Source organism: Panthera pardus, unplaced genomic scaffold, assembly GCF_024362965.1.
Source record: "Panthera pardus isolate Hobbes unplaced genomic scaffold, ASM2436296v1 HiC_scaffold_25, whole genome shotgun sequence".
NCBI classification, from domain to species: Eukaryota; Metazoa; Chordata; class Mammalia; order Carnivora; family Felidae; genus Panthera; species Panthera pardus.
The window spans coordinates 28,434,106-28,454,215 of record NW_026526821.1 but is presented as its reverse complement, the minus strand read 5'-3'; the positions used below and the strand labels follow the sequence as shown (position 1 = coordinate 28,454,215).

Here is a 20,110-nt window from a genome sequence, read left to right as displayed (position 1 = left end):
AGAGGGCCGAAGTTAGGAAAGTCCCTACAGAAGAAAACAGGGGACTGCCTCCCCTCATGACTTCAGTGCAGGGTGACAAGAGAAAGAGGGAAAAGGGCAGGAGTTGAGGTGCTAGGGGCCCGGCACCGCCAGTCCCTGGGGTCAGAACTCTGGGCTGGGGCGGGAAGGGAATATAGAACCCCCAGGTATGTTTAGAGATTCCTAGAGCAGAAAGGACCATGGCCCGGCTCCCACGGTGTCCAGGGGGCCACAGGGGCCGTCTCCAACCTGGCTTCCGAGAAGCAGATAGGCAACAGTGCCGGAATTGAATGTGTCCAAAAGTGGTGACTATGGTCAACCCTCAGGAAAGTGGTATCTGGGAGCCCTACAGAGGAGACTTTGAATCCTGTGAATTCTGCACCCTGTGGATGCCGTGGTACATAAATTACCAGTAGGTCCACAATTCTTCACCCCCTCCCCACATCCACACCCTCGGCAATATAACTTTACAGCTCCTCCTATCAAGAGGTGGACTCTATTTTCCATCCCTTGAATCTGGTCCAGTCTATGACTTGCTCCGGCCAAAAGCCGGACCACAGAAGCGACACTACACCTTGCAACTCCTGCGGCCTCTCAACGCCACCCCTCTCGTGTGAACAAGCCAGACTAGCCTCCTGGAGAATGAGAGACCACATGGAGGACAGCTGAGGTGGTCCAGGAGACAGTCAGCCAACGCCAGCAGAAAAGAGTTCCTAGCCAGCCTGCTGCTGACCTCAAATGCTGAGTCAAAATCAGCTGAGATGAGAAGAACCATGGAGCTGAGCCCAGATAAAATTGTCAATCCACAGAATCACAAATCAAATAAATGGGTATTGTTTTAAGCCACTGCATTTTGGGGGGGTGGTTTGTTATGCAGCAATAGCTAACTGTTACAGCACCTTACCTAGTCACACAAATAAAATGAATTCTAAGAAACTCTTGAAAAGGAAAGGAATAGCTGCAAAGGAGCCCAGGCAGATGAGAAGGTGATTTAGAAGCTCTGCTGGGAGGATGATATGGAGGCGCTGAGGGTCTGGTGGAATTTTCTAGGCCTGTGGTCAGTTCAAAGAGACTCCAATATATGGGTCCCCTCAACAGGAGAACAAGTGGAAGAAGCAATGGGATTGAGAAGACAGGACCAGCCACACCTCAGCAGACCCAGAGCAAAGTGCTCAGGGACTAGGCCAGACCAACCTCCCCATGGCAGATACCAGGCCCCGAGACAAGACTCAGACCCAAGGCCCGCCATCCTGCCCAGAAAGAAACTTCAGCCTCCTCTGCACCCAGGACCACTCAGGAGGGAGGGAAGGGTAGAAAGCTTGAGCTATTTTTTTTTCTAGAAAAAACAAAACAAAACTGAGTTAACCTAAAAGAGTACGATGGCAACATGTACAATATTCACTTCACCTCATAGTTTTTTTTCAGTTCATTTATTTATTTTGAGACAAAGAGAGAGAGTGTGAGCAGGGGAGGGACGGGGGGGCGGTGGGGGAGAAGGAGAGTCCCAAGCAGGCCCCGCACTTTCAGTGTGGAGCCCAATGCGGGGCTCGAACTCACGAACTGTGAGACCATGACCTGAGCTGAAATCAAGAGTCAGACGCTCAACCAAGCGGGCCACCCAGGTGCCCCGCGACCCTATTCCTATTACTGTTTTACAGATCATATGATAGGGACTCCTGAAGAAGTTACAGAAAATTATGATGCCACAAAAGCAAATTTTTATATGATCCAGGTGTGTTACCGTTGGACCCCAGGAAATGGAGGTTTCAAGAGTTGCCCCCAGTTATGCGTTTAGGAACGGGATCTGTGCCCACCCCTCACTGCCAAAAGGAGGCCTCCATGGGGCTTGCTTTATAACAAATCCTTCTTCCTAAGCGAACGCCACCTCCTCTGTTTCCTGCACATCGTGAACAATGATGGTTGGTACGTTCAGCATTTACATTGTGCTGAGCCTTCGCCCACGTATCTTGTAATCCCTGCAATACCTTTCTGAGGAGGGCACTGCTACCGTCCCCATTTTGCAGATGAAGAAACAAAGGCTCCGAGGTGGCAGGTGTGCGTGAAAGGTCACGCAGCCAGGAAGAGGCAGACCCAGGACTTGACCCCACGTCTGGCTGACTCGGGACACACTAGGCATGCTCATCTTCCTGCCAGGGTGCCCAGGACAGGGCCTGTGGCAAAAGGGGTCATGAAGGTTTTGACAGAGTGATTACAGGAACACTCGCTGCCCAGACACGGAACCCGGAAACCCCTCCAAACAGCTCCTTCCTCTTGCACCAGCAGCCTCGTCTTGCCATATGAAAACACTTCCCCAAGTAGCCTTGGCCCCAAGGAACGCCCCGTTTCAGGCTCAGACACCCACCGGATTGCAGAACGACAGCCAGTCTTGGGAGCCACAGGAGGCACATGCGCCCCTCGCGATGACCACCCCGACCCAGCCGGCCTACTCGCCTCCTTGCTCCTGGCTGCTGATGCTGTCCCTTGTCCTCTTGGGTGAGTGGGACCCCAGACATGATAGGACCCACCCCTGGCTGGTCCCAGAGAGGAGCCCCAGGTGCTCTGGCAGGCCTGGAGGGGCTCAAGCCCACCAAGAGGGAATGGGAGCGGGTAGCCGAGAACGTTCTTGATCCCAGTGTCCCAAGAAGCAGAACTTTTTCAGGAGGCAGCACAGTGAAGTTAAGCCCCCAGGCTCTGGAATCTTGCAAGCTGGGCTCTGCTCAGATACCCGCGTGCTCGTGTCACAGGCCACTTCACTCTCCTCTTGAGCGAACAGGGCTGCTAACGGGGTGCTGTGCGTATTAAATACAAAAAATGGTGAGGCTCACAGCCCAGGATCAGGGGCATAATCTGTGGGGCCTATGTCGTGCAAAACGTAAACGCGGTTTCAGAAAGTGATAAGAACTTTAAGACAGCAACAGCAGACCATTATCGCAAGCACGGGGCCCTTCTAAGCACAGGGCCCTGTGTGACCATACAAATCAACCACCCACGAGCCGGCGCCGGCTCAGCCTGAGAAAACTGGGCTCAAACCTCACCACTGACTTCTCTCTGAGCTTCCATTTCCCCCTCGGTAAAATGGGGCTAATCGTGGGGACCCACCTCATGACTTTTGTTTGGAAGATTCGACAAGACAACACCTGTTGGTGCCTAGCACGGTGTAAAGATTTACATAAAGATTTTCTTACCCATGTCTATTGTAAGTCAGGATCAGGCCGATTTAACTCCTGAGTCTTGGGGCTCCTGGGTCCAGCTTAGCCTCTGAGCCCAGAACCCTCTGACCCAGCAGGCAAGAGACTCGGCTTTCACCTCCTGTCCATCTGGACCCCTGCCCCAGCCCCTGCTAAGACCCAGCCCCTGCTTGGGTCCTCCAAGATGGTCACTCCTGGAGAGGCCCTGGTGGGAACCAGATCTGAGACCAGACTCGGCTGCTCCTTTGCTCCCCAGCTGTGATTTGGGGCACCACTTCCCTTCTCTGAGCTGGTTTCCCTGATCGTAAAATGTGAACTCTAGCTCCTAGTTGCTCACTCCACAAATAATTCTGAGTGCCCACTACGTGTTAGGCACTAGGCTAGGAGGTCATATGTCTAAACTACTCAGGATCAGATAGGTTTTGAAAAATGGGGGTTTTGTACCAGGCCTCCAAAGGAGAACCCACCATCAGGGATCGTGAAAGGTAGGGCCTGCAGGTGGAAGACAGGGGGGAAGGGATCCCAGAGCTGTGGCCAAGGGGTGCCCAGCTCCGCAGACAAGGTACCCAGGACATTTTCCAGAGAGGGGGAAGGGGTGAGGGGCACAGGGCTTTCATTCATTGAGGTTTGATGGACGTACAACAAATTGTACATATCTAACATGTACACTTCGGTAAGTTTTGGGGGCATTGGATATGCTTCACTCTTGTGAATTCATCACCAAAATCAATATAATGAACATATCCAACACTTTGAAAAGTTTTCTTGTGATTCATCCTTTCCATTCCTCCTCCTCCCGTGGCAACGCCTTATCCGCTTTCCATCGCTATAGATTCATTTGCATTTTCTGAAACTTTATACAAGATCATGCAGTAGGTACCCCTTTTATTCCGGCTTCTTTTCCTCAGCATAATTATTTTGAGCTTCATTCATGTGGTTGCACATATCAATAGCTCACATATGTCTTTTTATTTCTGTCCCCTGTGTGGATAAAGTACAGTTTGTTTCTCCATTCACTTGTTGGCAGACATTTTCTGCTTTGCAATTTGCGGCTGTCACAGATAGAGCATCTATAGACGTTCGTGTGCAAGTCTTTGTGTGGACTTACGCTTTCATTGCTCTTGGGAAAATACTTGAGAATAATATGACCGTATCATATGATAGGTGTGTGTTTAACTTTTAAGACACTGCCATACTGTTTTCCAAGGAGGTTGTACCATTTTGCATTTTCATCACCAGTGTACGAAGATGACATTGCCCTTTACATCCTCGCCAACACTTGGTATGATCAACCTGTCTCATTTTAGTCATTCTCACAGGTGCGTAGGAACATGTCATTGTGGTTTTAATGTTCACGTCCCTAATGTGTAATGGTGCTAAACATTTTTCACGTGCATCCTGTATCCTGTCTGGTAAAGTGTCTGTTCAACTCCCATTTTTCGATTGGTTTTCTTATTATTGAGTTTTGAGAGCTCTTTATATATTCTGGTTGCAAACTTTTTACCAGATAGATACTTCACAAAGATTTCCTCCTACTCTGTGGCTTTTTCATTCTTTCGCAAGTGCCTTTTGAACAGCAAGAGTTCTTAGTTTTCATAAAGTCTAATTTATTAATTTGTTCTCTTATGGATCATGATTTTGGTGTTGTATCTACATGTGTGGCACAATTCACTAACAAAACCATCTGGGCTTGGAGTTTTCTTTGCGGGAAAGTCTTTAATACAAATCAAACGTTTGCAATAGATAGTAGGGCTATTTAGGTAATTTATTTCCTCTTGAGGTAGTCTTGGTAGTTGGTGGTTTTTAAGGAATTTGTCCCTTTGTCAAATACATGCAGCCATGACCTTTCCATAGCATCCCCTTATTGTCCTTTAATATCTGTAAACTCTGTACTTGTGTCACCTCCCTAGTTTTTGATTTTAGTAATTTGAGTCTCTCTCTCTTTCTCTCTTACTCTTCCGTATGGCTACAGGTTTATCAATTATAATGATCTTCTCAAAGATTTCACTCATACTGATTTTTCTCTCCTGGTTTTTGTTTTTTACTTTATTGATTTCACTCAGGTCTTTGTGGTTTCCTCTCTCCTACTTCCTTTGGGCTTAATTTGCTCTTTTTTTCCCCTTGTTTCTTAAGGTAGAAACTAAGGTCATTCATTTATGTCCTTCCTTCTTTCCTAATCTAGTCACCTAATTCAATAAATATTCCCCTCTGCTTTAGCAGAATCCTACAGATTTTAATATTGTGTTTTTATTTTCATTCAGATCAAATTGCTTTCTAATTTCCCTTTTGTTTTGTCTTTTAACTCGTGTGTTATCGCAAAGTGTGTTATTCGGCTTGTGAATATCTGGGAGTTTCCTAGGCCTCTGTCTGTTATTGATTCTAATTTAATTCCATTCTGTCAAAGAAGATGCTTGAATTCTTTTAAACTTGTTGAGACTATTTTATGACTCAGAATATGCTCTCTCTTGGTAACAGTTCTCCGTGCACTGGAAAAGAACTATATATCCTCCTATTTGGGGGGCAGAATGTTCTATAAATATCAATTAGGCTGTTAGTTGTTAGTGCTGTATTCTTTTTGATTTTCTGCCTACGTGTTCTATTAATCATGAAAAGGAGGATATTGAAATCTCAGAGCATAACTGTGGATTTGTCTGTTTCTCCTTGCCATTCTATTGGGTTTTGCTTCATACACTTTTAAGTTCTGTTATCTGGTGCACATATTTGGGCTTTGTATGTCTTGATTTTTTTGAAGCTTATTCATTTTTTTTTTTTAATTTTTTTTTCAACGTTTTTTTATTTGTTTGTGGGACAGAGAGAGACAGAGCATGAACGGGGGAGGGACAGAGAGAGAGGGAGACACAGAATCGGAAACAGGCTCCAGGCTCTGAGCCATCAGCCCAGAGCCTGACGCGGGGCTCGAACTCACGGACCGTGAGATCGTGACCTGGCTGAAGTCGGACGCTTAACCGACTGCGCCACCCAGGCGCCCCATGAAGCTTATTCATTTTGAGAGAGAGAGAGAGAGAGAGAGAGCGCGAGCACACACGAGCAGGGGAGGGACAGAGAGAGAGGGAGACAGAGGACCCCGAGCAGGCAGCCCCCCTCCACCCCTACTGTCAGAGCAGAGCCCAGTCCAGGGCCCAATCCCATGAATCAAACTGAACCATGACTTGAGCCGAGATTGGATGCTTAACCAACTGATCCACCTAGGTGCCCCTATCTTTTTGATTAATTTGCTCCTTTACCATTATGAAGTGGCATTCTTTATTCTTGGACATATTCTTTGCTCTGAAATCTACTTTATCTGATATTAACATAGCCACTCCAGCTTCCGTTTGATTAGTGTTATATGCTCTACCTTTTTCTATCATTTTTCCTTTTAACATATGCACAGCTTTAATATTTAAAGTGCATTTCTTGTAGGCAACAGATAGCCTACAAGATCTTACTTTTTATCCAAGCCGACAATCTCTAATTTTTACATCGGGTATTTAGACCTTTTACCTTCAAGGTGACTTTTTAGAGGATTAGGTGTAGGTCTTATCACCTTCCTATTTGTCCTGTCGGTTCTTTGTTCCCTTTTTTCTCTTTTTCTGTCTCGTTTCAGTTGTTGAATATTTTTATAACGCTATCTTATCTCCTTTATTGGCTTATTAGCTATTACTCTTTATTTTGTCATTTAGTGGTTGCTTTAAGGTTTAGAAGTTTCAAATTTTCCAAGATGAAAAAAAGGGGGGCCATGGGCTCTCCCACCCCAATACTTTCTCTCTTCTATTTGATCCTCATTGGTTCATAAGAATAATAGAATTTCCCTGTGTTCCTAGGATCCCACTGGGAGTATATTTTTATTTTGAGAAAGAAATGGGTATCAGTTTACAAGCTCTATAGTTTCCTGTGAATATTGAAGAGTCCACTGGACCTTCCCCCTTTCTTAAGTGTGCAATTTGCACCATCCACCTTTCAGTGACAGCATACCATTTCCCAGACCGTATAAGAGACTTACAAAGTATACTAGGGTTTCCCTCCTCCCAGCCTTTGTTGTGTTGCTGTCAGAACTTCACTCAGACATGTGTCAAAGTTACTTGAATGTTACTTGTTTTTATCATTTCCGGGCCTGGCTTTTCGGAATCGCTAGGTGGGACCACAACACTTCTCTCTGAGTACCGTCCTCTCTCCTGTCTGTTCTACCCATTGCTCTGTCAAACATGAGGTTTTCCGGTTTGGCGGGTGGGGAAAGGCAATATTTCAGCCCTGTGCTGAGCGGATGGGCACCGTTCAGTGCCTGCGCACGAGGAAACCACCTGAGAGGCCAGGGAACGAACCACCAGAAAGGATTAGAGAGAACAGATCTGACTGCCTCCCCTCATGGTGTTTGAAGGTGGGTGTTGCTCAACATTTTGGAGCTAAGGACACCGAGGGCAAAAGCAATCCCTAGGATTGAACATGAGGTATCCCTTGGTGATCAACTGTGAAGGAGTTCTTATAGAGGCTATTATTAGCACATGCCTAGCTGAGGACACACAGGAAAGGAATTTAGAATTCCACACCCCCTCCCCAGATCCTCTTAGAAGGAAACGTCTGCCTCACCTCCCTACTCCCTCGCCTCACTGACCACTGAGAAACACCATGCTATCCTGCAAACTTACATCTTGGAGCAAGACTGAGTCATTCACCAGGCCTGACGGTCACACACACCCAGGGAAACTTGGGACACAAAACTGATGACCCGTCTGGAGCAGAACCTTAAGTCACCTGATCTGAGTCCAAATCCTGGCCATGACACTGACTGTTTCTTCCCCTCTCTGACCATCAGATTTCTCAAAAATGGAGATGATAATAACACCTACCTCAGGGAGTTCTTCAGGGGAGCACCTGTTCATAACCCAGGTGCAAAAGAACTTGCATGGGAGGTCTCGGCCCTCTCTCTCCGTGCCCACTCCGAGGCCAAACTCAGCAGCTAGACCCCCGAAATAGATCCACTTCCCAAAGCACCAAACAAGCATTGCAGCCTGGTAAAGAATTCACAAGAGACACCTGAAACTAATATAATATTATATACCAACTCCACTTGAAGTTTAAAAATGTTTTCAAAGCGATAGAACTGCATATAGGACATAAAATTGCTGGTATTTACTGTGTGTAAATAATATCTCAATAAAGTAGTTTTTTAAAAAAAGAATTCGCAGGGGGGCACCTGGCTGGCTCAGTCCGTAAAGCATGTGACTCTTGGTCTCAGGGTTGTAAGTTTGAGCCCCACATTGGGTATAGAGATTACTTTAAAAAATAACTAAAAGTCAAAAAGAATTCAGGGGGTGCCTGGGTGGCTCAGTCCGTTAAGCGTCTGACTTCAGCTCAGGTCATGATGTCACTGCTCGTGAGTTCGAGGCCCACATCGGGCTCTGTGCTGACAGCTGGGAACCTGGAGCCTGCTTCGGATTCTGTCTCCATTTATCTGCCCTTCCCCTGCTCTCTCCCCCCACCTCTCTCTCTCTCTAAAATATAAGACATTAAAAAAAAAAAAAAAAGAATTCACAGGATGCCAGATGATGTTTACTTTGTGCGATACATTTGAGGGCTGAGAGCGGGGGCTCCAGAAACAGGTTGTCACATTCGTATTGGATGGCATATTAGTTTCGGGGGCCATGACAAAGTGCCACAGACTGGTAGTTTAAACAACAGAAATGCATTATCTCACGCTTCTGGAGGCTAGAAGCCTAGGCAAAGGTGTCAGCCAGGTTGATGACGTCTCCTGAGACCTCTCTCCTTGGCTGTCTTCTCTCCGTGCCTTTAATTTCTTCTTATAAGGATGCCAGTCATATTGAATTAGGGTCCACCCTCATGACCGCATGTTAACTTTTTAAAAAATTAAAAAAAAATTTTTTAATATTTATTTACTTTTGAAAGAGAGAGAGAGAGTGGGAGAGGGGTAGTGAGAGAAGGAGACACAGAATCCGAAGCAGGCTCCAGGCTCTGAGCTGTCAGCACAGAGCCCGACGCGGGGCTCAAACTCACAAGCTGCGAGGTGGTGACCTGAGCCGAAGTCTGATGCCCAACCAACTGAGCCTGGGCCACCCAGGCGCCCCTCATGTTCACTTAATTGCCTCTTTAGAGACCTTGTCTCCGGATGCAGCCACATTCAGAGGTACTGGGGGTTAGGACTCTGACATATGAATGTAGCCAGGAAGACACCAGTCAGCCCATAAACTGTGATCCGGGGAAACTTACCTGGTCATCGGGGCTCTCAGCACTTCTGTGAAGACGGGAAGAATGCGGTCACCTATTATTTGCAAGTTCTCCATTATTTGTAAGTTCTGCTCTCCCTTTCCAGACAACCTCCTCATCTCTCACGCTTCCCTCCCCAACAACATCCGTCCGGCGTCCTGAGCAATTGTTGCTGGCCAGCTAATGACTAGGTTGTGGTAAGCTCACCTCTGAGGGCTCCAGGTCCTTCCAGCTCAGCACAAAGCCAGTCTTCCTCTGTTGCAGGAGCCTCTGGGCAGAGCGATGGGAGTGAGCGGCAGGTGTTGCAGCCCGAGGGCCCCCTGCTGGTGGCGGAAGGAAACACGCTGCTGCTGCGGTGTACCGTGGCAGGTTCCTGCACTGACGACAGGATTAAATGGGTCAAGGTGAGCGATCGGGACCAGCAGGAGATTTATAACTTCAAACACGGCTTCTTCCCGGGGGTGACGCCGGTGATCCAGCGGACCCTGGAGCCCCTTCATTGTGACTTTTCCATCTATATCCACAATGTCACCAGCAAGCATGCTGGAACCTACCACTGTGTGGGGCTTGATGACTTGAGTGAGAACCCAGAAAAGAAGCTGCAGGAGGGCACCTCAGTGTTTGTGAAGGGTGAGTATCAGGCTCTGTGGGTCTTAGGCGCTCAGCTCGGACCGGTCTCCCTGCGTCAGCTGCCTTCATCCATCCACACCCATACCGTCCACAGAAAATCCCAGTTGGCGCACAACGCGAGGGTGTCTCACCCACACATGCACGGGCATCTGGAGTGGTTCTGCTCCACGTGTCTTGTTCCAGGGCCGCGTCTTCTTGCAGCTGCGAAGAGTACAGCTGGGTCGTGGAGATGGCAGAAGCAAAGAGGACAAGCCCCAGTGCCCCCAAGCGCTTTTCAAGTTTCTAATCACGTAACATCTGCTAACAGCCCATTGGCTAAAGCAAGTCATGCGGCTCAACGCAAAGTCAAGAGACCGGGATGCGTACCCACCCACCACGAGGCAAGAGTAGGGATGCACCACCCTAGGGGAGTCCAGAACTAGGGCTGATAATTTAATCTACCACACTCCCCACGTAATCAGTCATGCTATCTGTAAGCCCAGCAGTGGCGACCTGGGCACTCACATCCTGGGTCTGTCATTCAATAGGAGTGTGTTCTTTTTTTTTTTTTTTCAATGTATTATTTATTTTCGAGAGAGAGAAAGAGAAAACGAGCAGGGATGGGGCAGAGAGAGAGAGAGAGAGAGAGGGACACAGAATCCTAAGCAGGCTCCAGGCTCTGAGCTGTCAGCACAGCCCCCGACGTGGGGCTTGAACTCACAAACCTCGGGACCATGACCTGGGCTGAAGTCCGACGCTTAACCTGCTGAGCCACCCAGGCGCCCCGCCCTGCAAACTGTTAACAGAGAGAATATCTGTGTGTGGCAGTTGGAGGTGAGGGGAAGGGTTCATTTTAACTTGATGCAAGCATTTCGGGAAGGTTTCTCCGATTCCTCCCACACCGTGACAGGCGCCCCCTCTTGGCCCTACAGTCCTCTGGCTTTCCAACCTCAAGGGGATTTTCTGGACCATCTCCACCACCGGACTGAAAACTTCTTCCCAGCCGGACATTTGCATGTCTCGCTGAGCTCCATTTCCCCCAGTCGTAACCTCAGCACATAGCAGGTCCTGAGAACTTCTTTACTGAGTGAACCGACTTGAGCATAATGTGGGGATCCAGAGGGAGTAGCTGAGTAGGGAAATCAGGGCAGTGGGGAGGGAGGGAAGATATCAGGGAGGAAATAAGTGGACAATGGAGGAAGACACAAAATGCAACAAGGACCCTCTCTTTGGCTTCAGGAGCCGGGGCCCCAGAGCCAAACCTCTGGATCCTGCAGCCCCAGGAGGTGGTGTTGGCAACCCCCGGAGACACTGTGTTCCTGAACTGCACAGTGCTTGGACAGGGTCCCCCGGGACCCATCAGGTGGTTTCGGGGGGCTGGTCTGAGCCGCGAGGCCATTTACAACTTTGAAGGCCTCTCCCACCCCAACGTGACAGCCGTCCGGGCCTCCAACAGCGATTTCAGCATCCTCCTGCAAGGCGTGTCCCCTGAGTACACAGGCACCTACTACTGTGTTAAGTTTTACAGGAAACCCAACAGACAATACCTGTCCGGACAGGGCACCAGGCTGCGAGTAAAAGGTGAGACAGGTGGTCTAGAAGGCACTGGGGGAGAGGGGCAGGGGGTCCACAAGGAAATTCCCAAATAGGCCAGCTCTTCTCAGCCTCCAGCTGTTACATAAGCCGTTCCCTCTGCCTGGAATGCTTTCTCCTTCTCCCTGGCGAATTCCTACTCATCCTTCAAGGCCCAGCACAAATAGCCCCTCCTCTGTGAAACCTTCTGCTTCTCCCGGGCAGAGTTCATTTCTCCCCATTCTGGGCTCCTCAAAACTTTGGATAGACCATTAATGGTTTAACAGTATCTGTTGAGTGCCTGTTTACTGCTCTGCACTCTACTGGGTGCTGTAGATACTGCAGTGAATCAGACATTGTCCCCACCCCAGGGATGTTCAGACAGGTCTAACTAGTCCCTCATAGTCACAGGGTTTGACTTCTAGCCCCCATTCCAGACACACTCCTCTCGATGACCCTAAGTCCTAGCACAGGGGCTCAGGAAGGGGCAAGACAGAAAGAAAAGGGGAATGTGAGACTGTCTCTCTTTCTTACAGCAAAGCCCATCACCTCTCCCCAAGAGAAAGAACTCACCAATGAACATATAGGCAGGACATATCCCTCAGGTGAGTGTACCTAGTCTTGGGAAGGTAACCAGTCCCCACAGGCAAGGCTTGGCCATGGGAAGGGAGCAGTCCTTGCCTTCTAGGGCTATGCGCCACCCAGAAAGTCCCCAGGACTTCATCTCAACATCAGAACCAGGAACTCAGAGAACCACGTTAAAGCTCAACCAAAGATGGGCGCCTGGGTTGGCTCAGTCGGTTGAGCGTCTGACTTCGGCTCAGGCCATGATCTCACGGTTTGTGAGTTCGAGCCCCCCGTCGGGCTCTGTGCTGACAGCTCAGACCCCAGAGCCTGCTTCGGATTCGGTGTCTCCTCCTCTCTCTGCCCCTCCCCTGCTCGTGCTCTGTCTCTCAATGATAAATAAACGTTAAAAAAATTAAAAAAAAAAAAAAAAAAAAAAAAGCTCGACCAAAGAAAGAACAGCTGACTGTTCAGTGGTCAGCCTTGCTTGGCAGGTAGTAAGCTCCCCATGATTCAGTGCAAGGAGACCCTGTGAAACTGTACATAACAGTGCTGAAGATCATGGCTTTGTAGCCAGGCCTCCTGGATTGAGTCCCTTTCTACCTGTGTGACTGCAGGAAGCTTGCCTCACTCCCCGAATTTCTGTCATCCTGCACTGGGGACTAGGGGCGGAGAGGGGATAAGAGTCGGAGAGCGTACCCCATGAGGCTGGTGCGTAGACCCCATGAGATCACACGTGCCAAGCGCCCAGAACTGTGCATATCATACCACCTGTTAACGCTCAGGGGCACTTGGCAACAGGGTGGGGTTGAGGGTGAGACTTGGGGTAGCGCCACCAGATGCTCCCTGTCACTGAGCCCTGTTCCTGCCATTCGTAGGAGCCAGACCACCTGGTCCCGTCACTTCTCTAACGTATGTGCCCCTGAGCAAATCATTTCCCGACTCTGGCTCTGCCTTTTCATCGGTACCAATGGCATTATTATCCTGCCTTGCGGCATACGTTTAAGGATTAAATTAGGCAGTTAGGAAGTGCTTAGCCCAAGGTCTGGGGCAGAGGAGCTGAGCAGCCAGTAAATGAACAGTTTTCTATTATGATGGGAGGTCAGGGATGCTGTGAGGATGACTAAACACAGGGGTAGGATATTGGGCAAAGCCTCTTTGGGCCCCGGACAAAGGGAGGGGAGGTCTTCGAGTAGAAAGAATGTGGCCCCACAGGTTTACAGCAGCTGGGCCAGGCCTCCCCGTGGGGACACTGAGGTCTGGACTGTTGGGGGATCGCCCAGGGTCCTTCCTGAGCTCTCCTCTGTGTCCTCCAGGCCTCCTGTCTGTGCTCACACTTGTGGTCCTGGGGCTGAAGGCCATGACCTTGGCTGCGCTCCTGCTGGCCTGGGCTGCCTGCCGGAGAAGGCAAGAAGACACCAAGACCCCAGACTCAGCAGAACTGTAATCTGTACGGGGCATGCAGCACGGGGCATGGGGCGTTGGGGGGGGGGGGGTCGACCTCAAAGTAGGTCCTCTGAGTCGAAGAGAGGTCAAGGCTCCCCAACCACTTCATCGCCTCCAACCCCAACCTCCAGATGCTCCCCAGGCTTTGTGCCAAACTCCAGGATCCCTACACCTGGCTTCCGTTCACCTGGCGAAGTACCCCACTTGGCACTGACTGGGCTCCCTTCTGATGTGCTGTCCTCTCTCTTGACAGCCAGCTCAAGCCCTCCTTGTCCTTCAAGGCTTTGCCGGGCTCTCTTCTCAAGGCCCTTGTTCCTGCGGTAGTGCCCGCCCCCTTCCACCCCCTCTCCTCGTTTTCTTATCCTTCAAGATCCAACTCAGAGTCCTTTCCGGAAGATTTTCCTAAGCATCTCTAAGCTCACAGAGCCAGACTGCTCAGGCCTCTCCATTTACACCCTTCTCTCCTCATTTCCTGCCTTTTTTCCCTTCCTTCCTTCCTTCCTTCCTCCCTTCCTTTCCTTCCTTTCCTTCCTTCCTTTCCTTCCTTCCCTTCTTTTCTTTTCTTTTCTTTTCTTTTCTTTTCCTTTCTTTCCTTGCCTTCTTTCCTTCCCTACTATGGCTGCTTGGGTGGCTGCAATAGTTAAATGCAGGCTCAGCAACTGTAACAAAACTCTTAAATAACAGTGGCTTAAGCCAGAAGAGAATCGGTTTCGCTAGTAATAACTGAGCACAAGCAGGCCAGGCAATAGGGGGACTCCCTTGTAGTGAGACCCAGGATTCCTCGATCTCTTTGCTACCAGGTCCATATCTCAGGCAGCAAGACTACGGAGGAAGGCAGCAAAGGGGCGTATGACCCTCCCCTTCAAAGGCACAGCTAGAAATTTGCCCACATCACCTCCAATTGGCTGGAATGTGGTCACATGGTCACACCTAGCCGCAAGGAAGGCTGGGAAATGTAGTCTTCATTCTGGCAGCAAGGTGCCCAGCCATCAATTTCTCACTAAAGGAACCAGAGGCTAAATGCCAATAGATAACCAGGGGCATAGAGGCAGCCTCAGGGGCATAGAGGCAGCCTCTTCCTTGCTCTGCGTAACACGTGAGTTCAACTCCCAGCTGAAACAGCACCCCTCTGTAACACCACCACCACTAGGATAGTATAATGGAGGGCAGTGGTCCTCGAGAAGAGGAGGGTTCCCCCCCACCACCAGGGTACATTTGGCAATGTGTAGAGACACTTTTGGTTGTCACAACTCGGGGGTTGTCACAACTTGAGGGGTGTCACAACTGGCTATCACCCTCTAGTGAGTAGAGGTCAGGAATGCTGCTGAATGCCCACGGCATCCCCCACAACATAGAGTTGTGTGGCCCAAAGCATCGGGAGTGCTGGGGCTGAGAAGCCCGATGTGGGGGAAAGTGCGACACGCCTGGCTTCCCAGCCCGAACCTCCACTCCCTCCCTGTGTGCCCTTAGTGACTAATCAAGCAGTCGCTTCACCCCTTGGACCCTCGTGGATAAGAACGTGAACAAGGATGGCAACGTGGACTTCTCTGCATTGTACGAAAACTAATTCGGTTCATTCACTAAGGGCTTCACATGTGCTGTGTGCACTGTGTCCGTTCAGTATCTGTGAACCCCATTTTTGCTTTCCACGCGAATATCTCCTAGCACCTACTCTGTGGGGCGGTGGATTCGTCTGGCCGTTTTTCCTTATAACCACAGAAAAAGAGCTTGAAAAACCTAAGCCAAAGGGGACATTAGTTTAGTCTGAGGACGGAATAAATCACTGAATCACCAGTCATCAGAATAATAACCCCCTACCAAAAGATAACCACGTCCTAATCTCTGGAACCCGGAACCTAAGCTCTGGACCTCACATGGCAAAAAAGGACTTTGCCTCTGGAGTTAAAGATCTTGAGGTGGGGGTTTATTCTGGATTACCCAGGGGGGCTCTAAAGGCAATCACAAGTGCCCTGATGAGGGAGAGACAGGGGGAGATTTGACACAGAGAAGGAGACAGCAACGTGACCACAGAGGCATAGATGGGAGTGATGTGGCCGCAAGAAGACCGGCAGCCACCAGAAGCTGGAAGAAGCCAGAATCACTTCTCCCCAGAGTCTCCAGAGGGAGCGGGCCCACTGACACCTTGATTCCTGCCCCATGTTACTGATCTCAGACTTCTGGCCTCCAGAACGATGAGAGGGTAAACTTCCATTATTGTAAAACCCCAGGTTTGTGGGACGCCTGGGTGACTCCGTCTGTTAAGCGTCCGTCTAACTCTTGGTTTCGGCTCGGGTCGTGATCTCACAGTTTGGGGGATCGATGGTGCTGACAGCACAGAGCCTGCTTGGGATTCTCTGTCTCTGTCTCTGTCTCTCTCTCTGTCTCTGCCTCTTCCCCCCCTTGCACACACTCTCTCTCTCAAAATAAATAAATATTTAAAAATCTAATATAAATAAATTAATAAATAGATAAATAAAGCACCAGGTTTGTGGTCATTTGTGGTCTGCAGGCACAGAGCATCTGAAAGAACCACTCGGCCTCCCAAACCTCCTCGCCCCCCGGGGCCCTGCAGGATCTGGTCCCTGCAAACCACCCCCCTCCCCAATCATCTCCCACCACCACCCCTTAAACTGACTCCGCCCTGGCACCCACCCGGGGCCTTGGCCACACATTCCCTAACTCATCCAAGGCTCCCCTTCGCAAGGGCTCCCGGACTGCTCCATCCACCGCGATGTCTCCATCCCTCTGGTGGCCCTCACGCCCCTCCCTGTTCTTTGCAGCGCTACCGTGGCCTGAAATAAACGCGTGTGCATTTCCTTCATGACCGCCAGTTGTCTCCTCTGGAACTCGAGCGTGCCGAGGACGGGAACCTAACTTTTCACCCTATGTCGCCCCTTCCATCCAGTCATAAAAAGTGGGTGAAGGCCAAGGCACTAATCAGTGTGCTGAGGATTAAAGAGTAAAGTCTGCTCTCTCAGGGCGCACCTGCTACTGGGGGAAGACGGACAACGAGCAAGTAAATGTAATAAGTAACGTGTCACATGGTGGTGAATGCCAAAGGAATAAGAAGGCAGGAGGGCGGGGGGAGGTGCCAGAGCGAGGGAGAGGAGATGTATTTTATTTAGGGTGCTCAGAAGAGTCCTCACAGATAAAGTGACGTTTGAGCAGAGACCTGGAAGGAGTGAGTACAGAGACTCGTAGATGTCTGAGGAGAGGAGCAAGTGCAAAGGCCCTGAGGCAGGAGTGTGCTTGACATGGCACCGGAAGCATAAGCCCCAAGCAGATTCTTGGCACGTGTTAGACCCCTGCAATCCCCCCATCTGAGGGGGGAATAGAGAGTAGAGGTAAAGTTCACAGCCTTGGGAAGCTGCTCAGATTCAAATTCCAGTTCTCCTACTCATCTCTTGGGTAAGTTGGTTTCTCTTAGAGTGTCCCGGCTTCCTTATCCATCTGCCGGTAATGACATTAGCGTCTCCCTTCTTAGGCGGTTTTGAGAATAAAACGCATGGGTGCATGTTGGGCATTAACTGTGCCAGGCCCAGCGGATGTGGGGAGGGGGGAACAGTCCCCAAAAGAAGTGCAGGGGGTGCTGGCAGGTGAAACAAATCATGGATAAAAGCGAAGAAGGGGTGACACCTGGGTTCGAGGACTCGTCCACCAGCCAGAGAACTGGAGCTTGGGGAGCTGGTCACCCACAGATCTCTCATGCCGGCAGCCGAGTGCAAGCATGACGCCCGCGAGTCTCCAGGCCCCTGGGCTTCCTGGGAAATTGCAGGGCATTTCAGGTGGACACAACAATGGAAGGGGAGGGTCCACGACCAGGGCTGGTGCCTGGTGTCCCTGCAGGAGAAAGGGGAGTCTGCGCCACAAGGAAAGGTCCCTCTTCCCACATGTCCTTCCGGGACCTCGAGCAGCTGAAAAGCTATGCTTTTTTTAAAAATTATTATTATTAACGTTTTCATTTATTTATTTATTTTGAGAGAGAGAGAAGGCACGCATTCGTGCACACATGGGGGGGGGGGGGGGAAGGGCAGAGAGAGAGGGAGAGAAAATTCCAAGCAGCCTCATCGATCCCCTGCACCATGAGATCTGAGCTGAAATCAAGAGCCGGATGCCCAACCAACTGAGCCACCCAGGCGCCCCTGAAAACCTGCTTTTAATAACATGAACTTGGGGCACCTGGGTGGCTCAGTCGGTTAAGCATCTGACTTCGGCTCAGGTCATGATCTCTCGGTCTGTGAGTTCGAGCCCTGCGTCAGGCTCTGTGCCGACAGTATGCACCCTGCTTGGGATTCTCTCCCTCTCTTCCCCTGCTCAGGCTCTGTCTCTCTCAAAATAAATAAATAAACACTTTTCAAAAATAACTTCATTTTCGCCCACTTACTTTGTAAGCAACACACTTACAATATTTTAAGTACACATAAAACAGCCCTGTACGTGGAGTCAAGCACCTAACTGATTCATTTATACCTGAGAATTGAAATACAGATCATTTTATTCCAAATTACTTCCTCTTTATCTCACCAGTTAGGGCATGATGTTGATTTTTTCAATATGTATAGGTCAGTTTTATGATCTATGAATTCCACTGAAGGTATAAAGGGGCGATAGGAAATATTTTTTATGAAAAAGGGGTAGGGCGCCTGGGTGGCTCGGTCAGTCGAGCATCCGACTTCAGCTCAGGTCACGATTTCGTGGTCCATGAGTTCGAGCCCCACAGCGGGCTCTGTGCTGACAGCTCAGAGCCTGGAGCCTGCTTCGGATTCTGTATCTCTCTGTCTCTCTCTGGCCCTCCCCCACTTATGCTCTGTCTGTCTCTCTCTCCCTCTCTCAAAATAAATAAACAAATAAAATTTTTAAAAGGGGGCGAGGTGGGCCAGAGAAGGCTTTGAATGCCAGGCCGGCCCAGCTCCCATACCCCCTCTTTAAAAGTCGGCCCTGAAGCCCAGAGAGGGCAGAGGCCTGGCCTGGCCACCCGGCTTGTCTGGGAGAGCCTAGTCGCAATCATGATGAATACTGACGACAATGTCTTTGCGGCCGCTACCTTGGGGAAGGCACATTTATGGGTCCGAGGGCTCAGGCCGTTTCTCCCCACCGTGAAAGCATCTGCGTTATGGAAAAGGAAGAGTTTTATTTACTGGAATTGGATCACATACCACAGTCAGCTCAACACTCATCGGGGGTCCAGGTACCTGCCTGCCTCCTTGACCTTGAATTTGCACTCCTTGACCTTGACCATGCACTCCTTCATTAATTCAGCAAAGGATCATTAAGTGGCTATTTAGTGCCAGCAACTGCAGGTCCCAGGAGATAAAATGACAGCTAAGCAGAGGGCTTAGAAAGTGTCAAGCATTACTCTGAGCAGTGCACCCTGGATCCTCACACATCCCTCTGAAGGACGGTAAGGAGCTTCACTTACTGCAAGGAGCTTCATTTATCAAGACACGGAAGCTTGGAAACGTAATATACCCAAGATCATGCAAGCAGGAATATCTGGGCTTCAACCCCAGGCTCAGTCCAGAGTGCATGCTGATAAGCCATATCATGCTGGAGACAGCCAGAGCCTCTGCTGTCACAGGGATGGTGACCTTTGGGGAAGGCTGACACTTGACATGGCCTCACAGGGCATGCACAAGGATGTCTGATGGAGCCCAGGGCTGTCGAAAGGCCTCCTTGAAGAGGGAATACCTAAACTAAGAGGAGGGGGTGTGCAGAGGCTGACAAAAGGGAAGGAAAAGAGAAGAGAATCCCAGGCCCGGGGCCAAGAGGCAAGAGGGCAAAGGAGCTGCGGGCCCAAAACACGAGATTGTGTCTCAGAAGGTGTCCTCAGCGCAGAAGCCTGAAGAAAGTGGGAGAGCACCTTGCACACCAGCAAAGGAAAAGCGTTCCAGGAAAAGGGAGTCGCGGATGGCAAGGCTCTGATGAAAATGCACACCTGGCACACCGAGAAAGCAGCAAGAAGGGAGTGTGCCTGAAACAGAGGAATTTAGTGGAAAGCCTGGGCGATGAGACGGAGAGGCTGGCACGTTTCACATGAGTCTTGCAGGCCATGAGATTGTGTCTGGTAGGCGGAGTGAGATGGGGTGGCACGAAGCGTTGGGAGCAGGGGATAACCTGTTGCTCCAGATCTATTTCCCTAGAATGTGGACCAGAGGGCAGGGACTTTGTTTTGCTCCTGCCTATCCCCAACCCTGGAAGAGCACCAGGGTACTCGGTAAATACGGAAACAAGTAAGTGAATGAACGAATCTATAAGTGAATAAAATGAAGGGATGAGCCAATGAATAATTGTGAATCGGAGTCCTTGGGAGATCTCATGTTCCACGAAGGCATGGAGACCCGCCCCGCGGCTCATCCTCCGCCGGGCTTCCAACCCCGTCCTTGGGCTGCAAGTCCGCGCCGCGGCCGCCAGAGGGCGCGGAGCCGGGGAGTTTCCCGCACGGAGGACTTTGCGTGAGGCACCGCATGGGGCGGGGCCTGCGGGCGGGCGCC

At 50.1% G+C, this 20,110-nt stretch overlaps 1 protein-coding gene across 1 annotated transcript; it reads left to right on the top strand.

Moving 5' to 3' along the window:
• The first annotated feature begins 2,226 nt into the window (after positions 1–2,226).
• On the top strand, positions 2,227–14,144 carry SIRPB2 (signal regulatory protein beta 2). The gene is made up of 5 exons (XM_019458946.2): positions 2,227–2,511; positions 9,693–10,058; positions 11,277–11,618; positions 12,146–12,214; positions 13,490–14,144. The coding sequence occupies exons 1-5, from the start codon at positions 2,316–2,318 to the stop codon at positions 13,618–13,620; spliced, it is 1,104 nt and encodes a 367-aa protein (XP_019314491.2). The 5' UTR covers positions 2,227–2,315; the 3' UTR covers positions 13,621–14,144.
• The last annotated feature ends 5,966 nt before the right edge of the window (positions 14,145–20,110 follow it).

Coding starts and splice junctions, on each gene's coding strand:
- SIRPB2 (XM_019458946.2), top strand. CDS start 2,316: ATGAAAACACTTCCCCAAGTAGCCTTGGCCCCAAGGAACGCCCCGTTT. Junction 10,059..11,276: donor CACCTCAGTGTTTGTGAAGG/GTGAGTATCAGG, acceptor CTTTGGCTTCAG/GAGCCGGGGCCCCAGAGCCA. Junction 12,215..13,489: donor AGGCAGGACATATCCCTCAG/GTGAGTGTACCT, acceptor TGTGTCCTCCAG/GCCTCCTGTCTGTGCTCACA.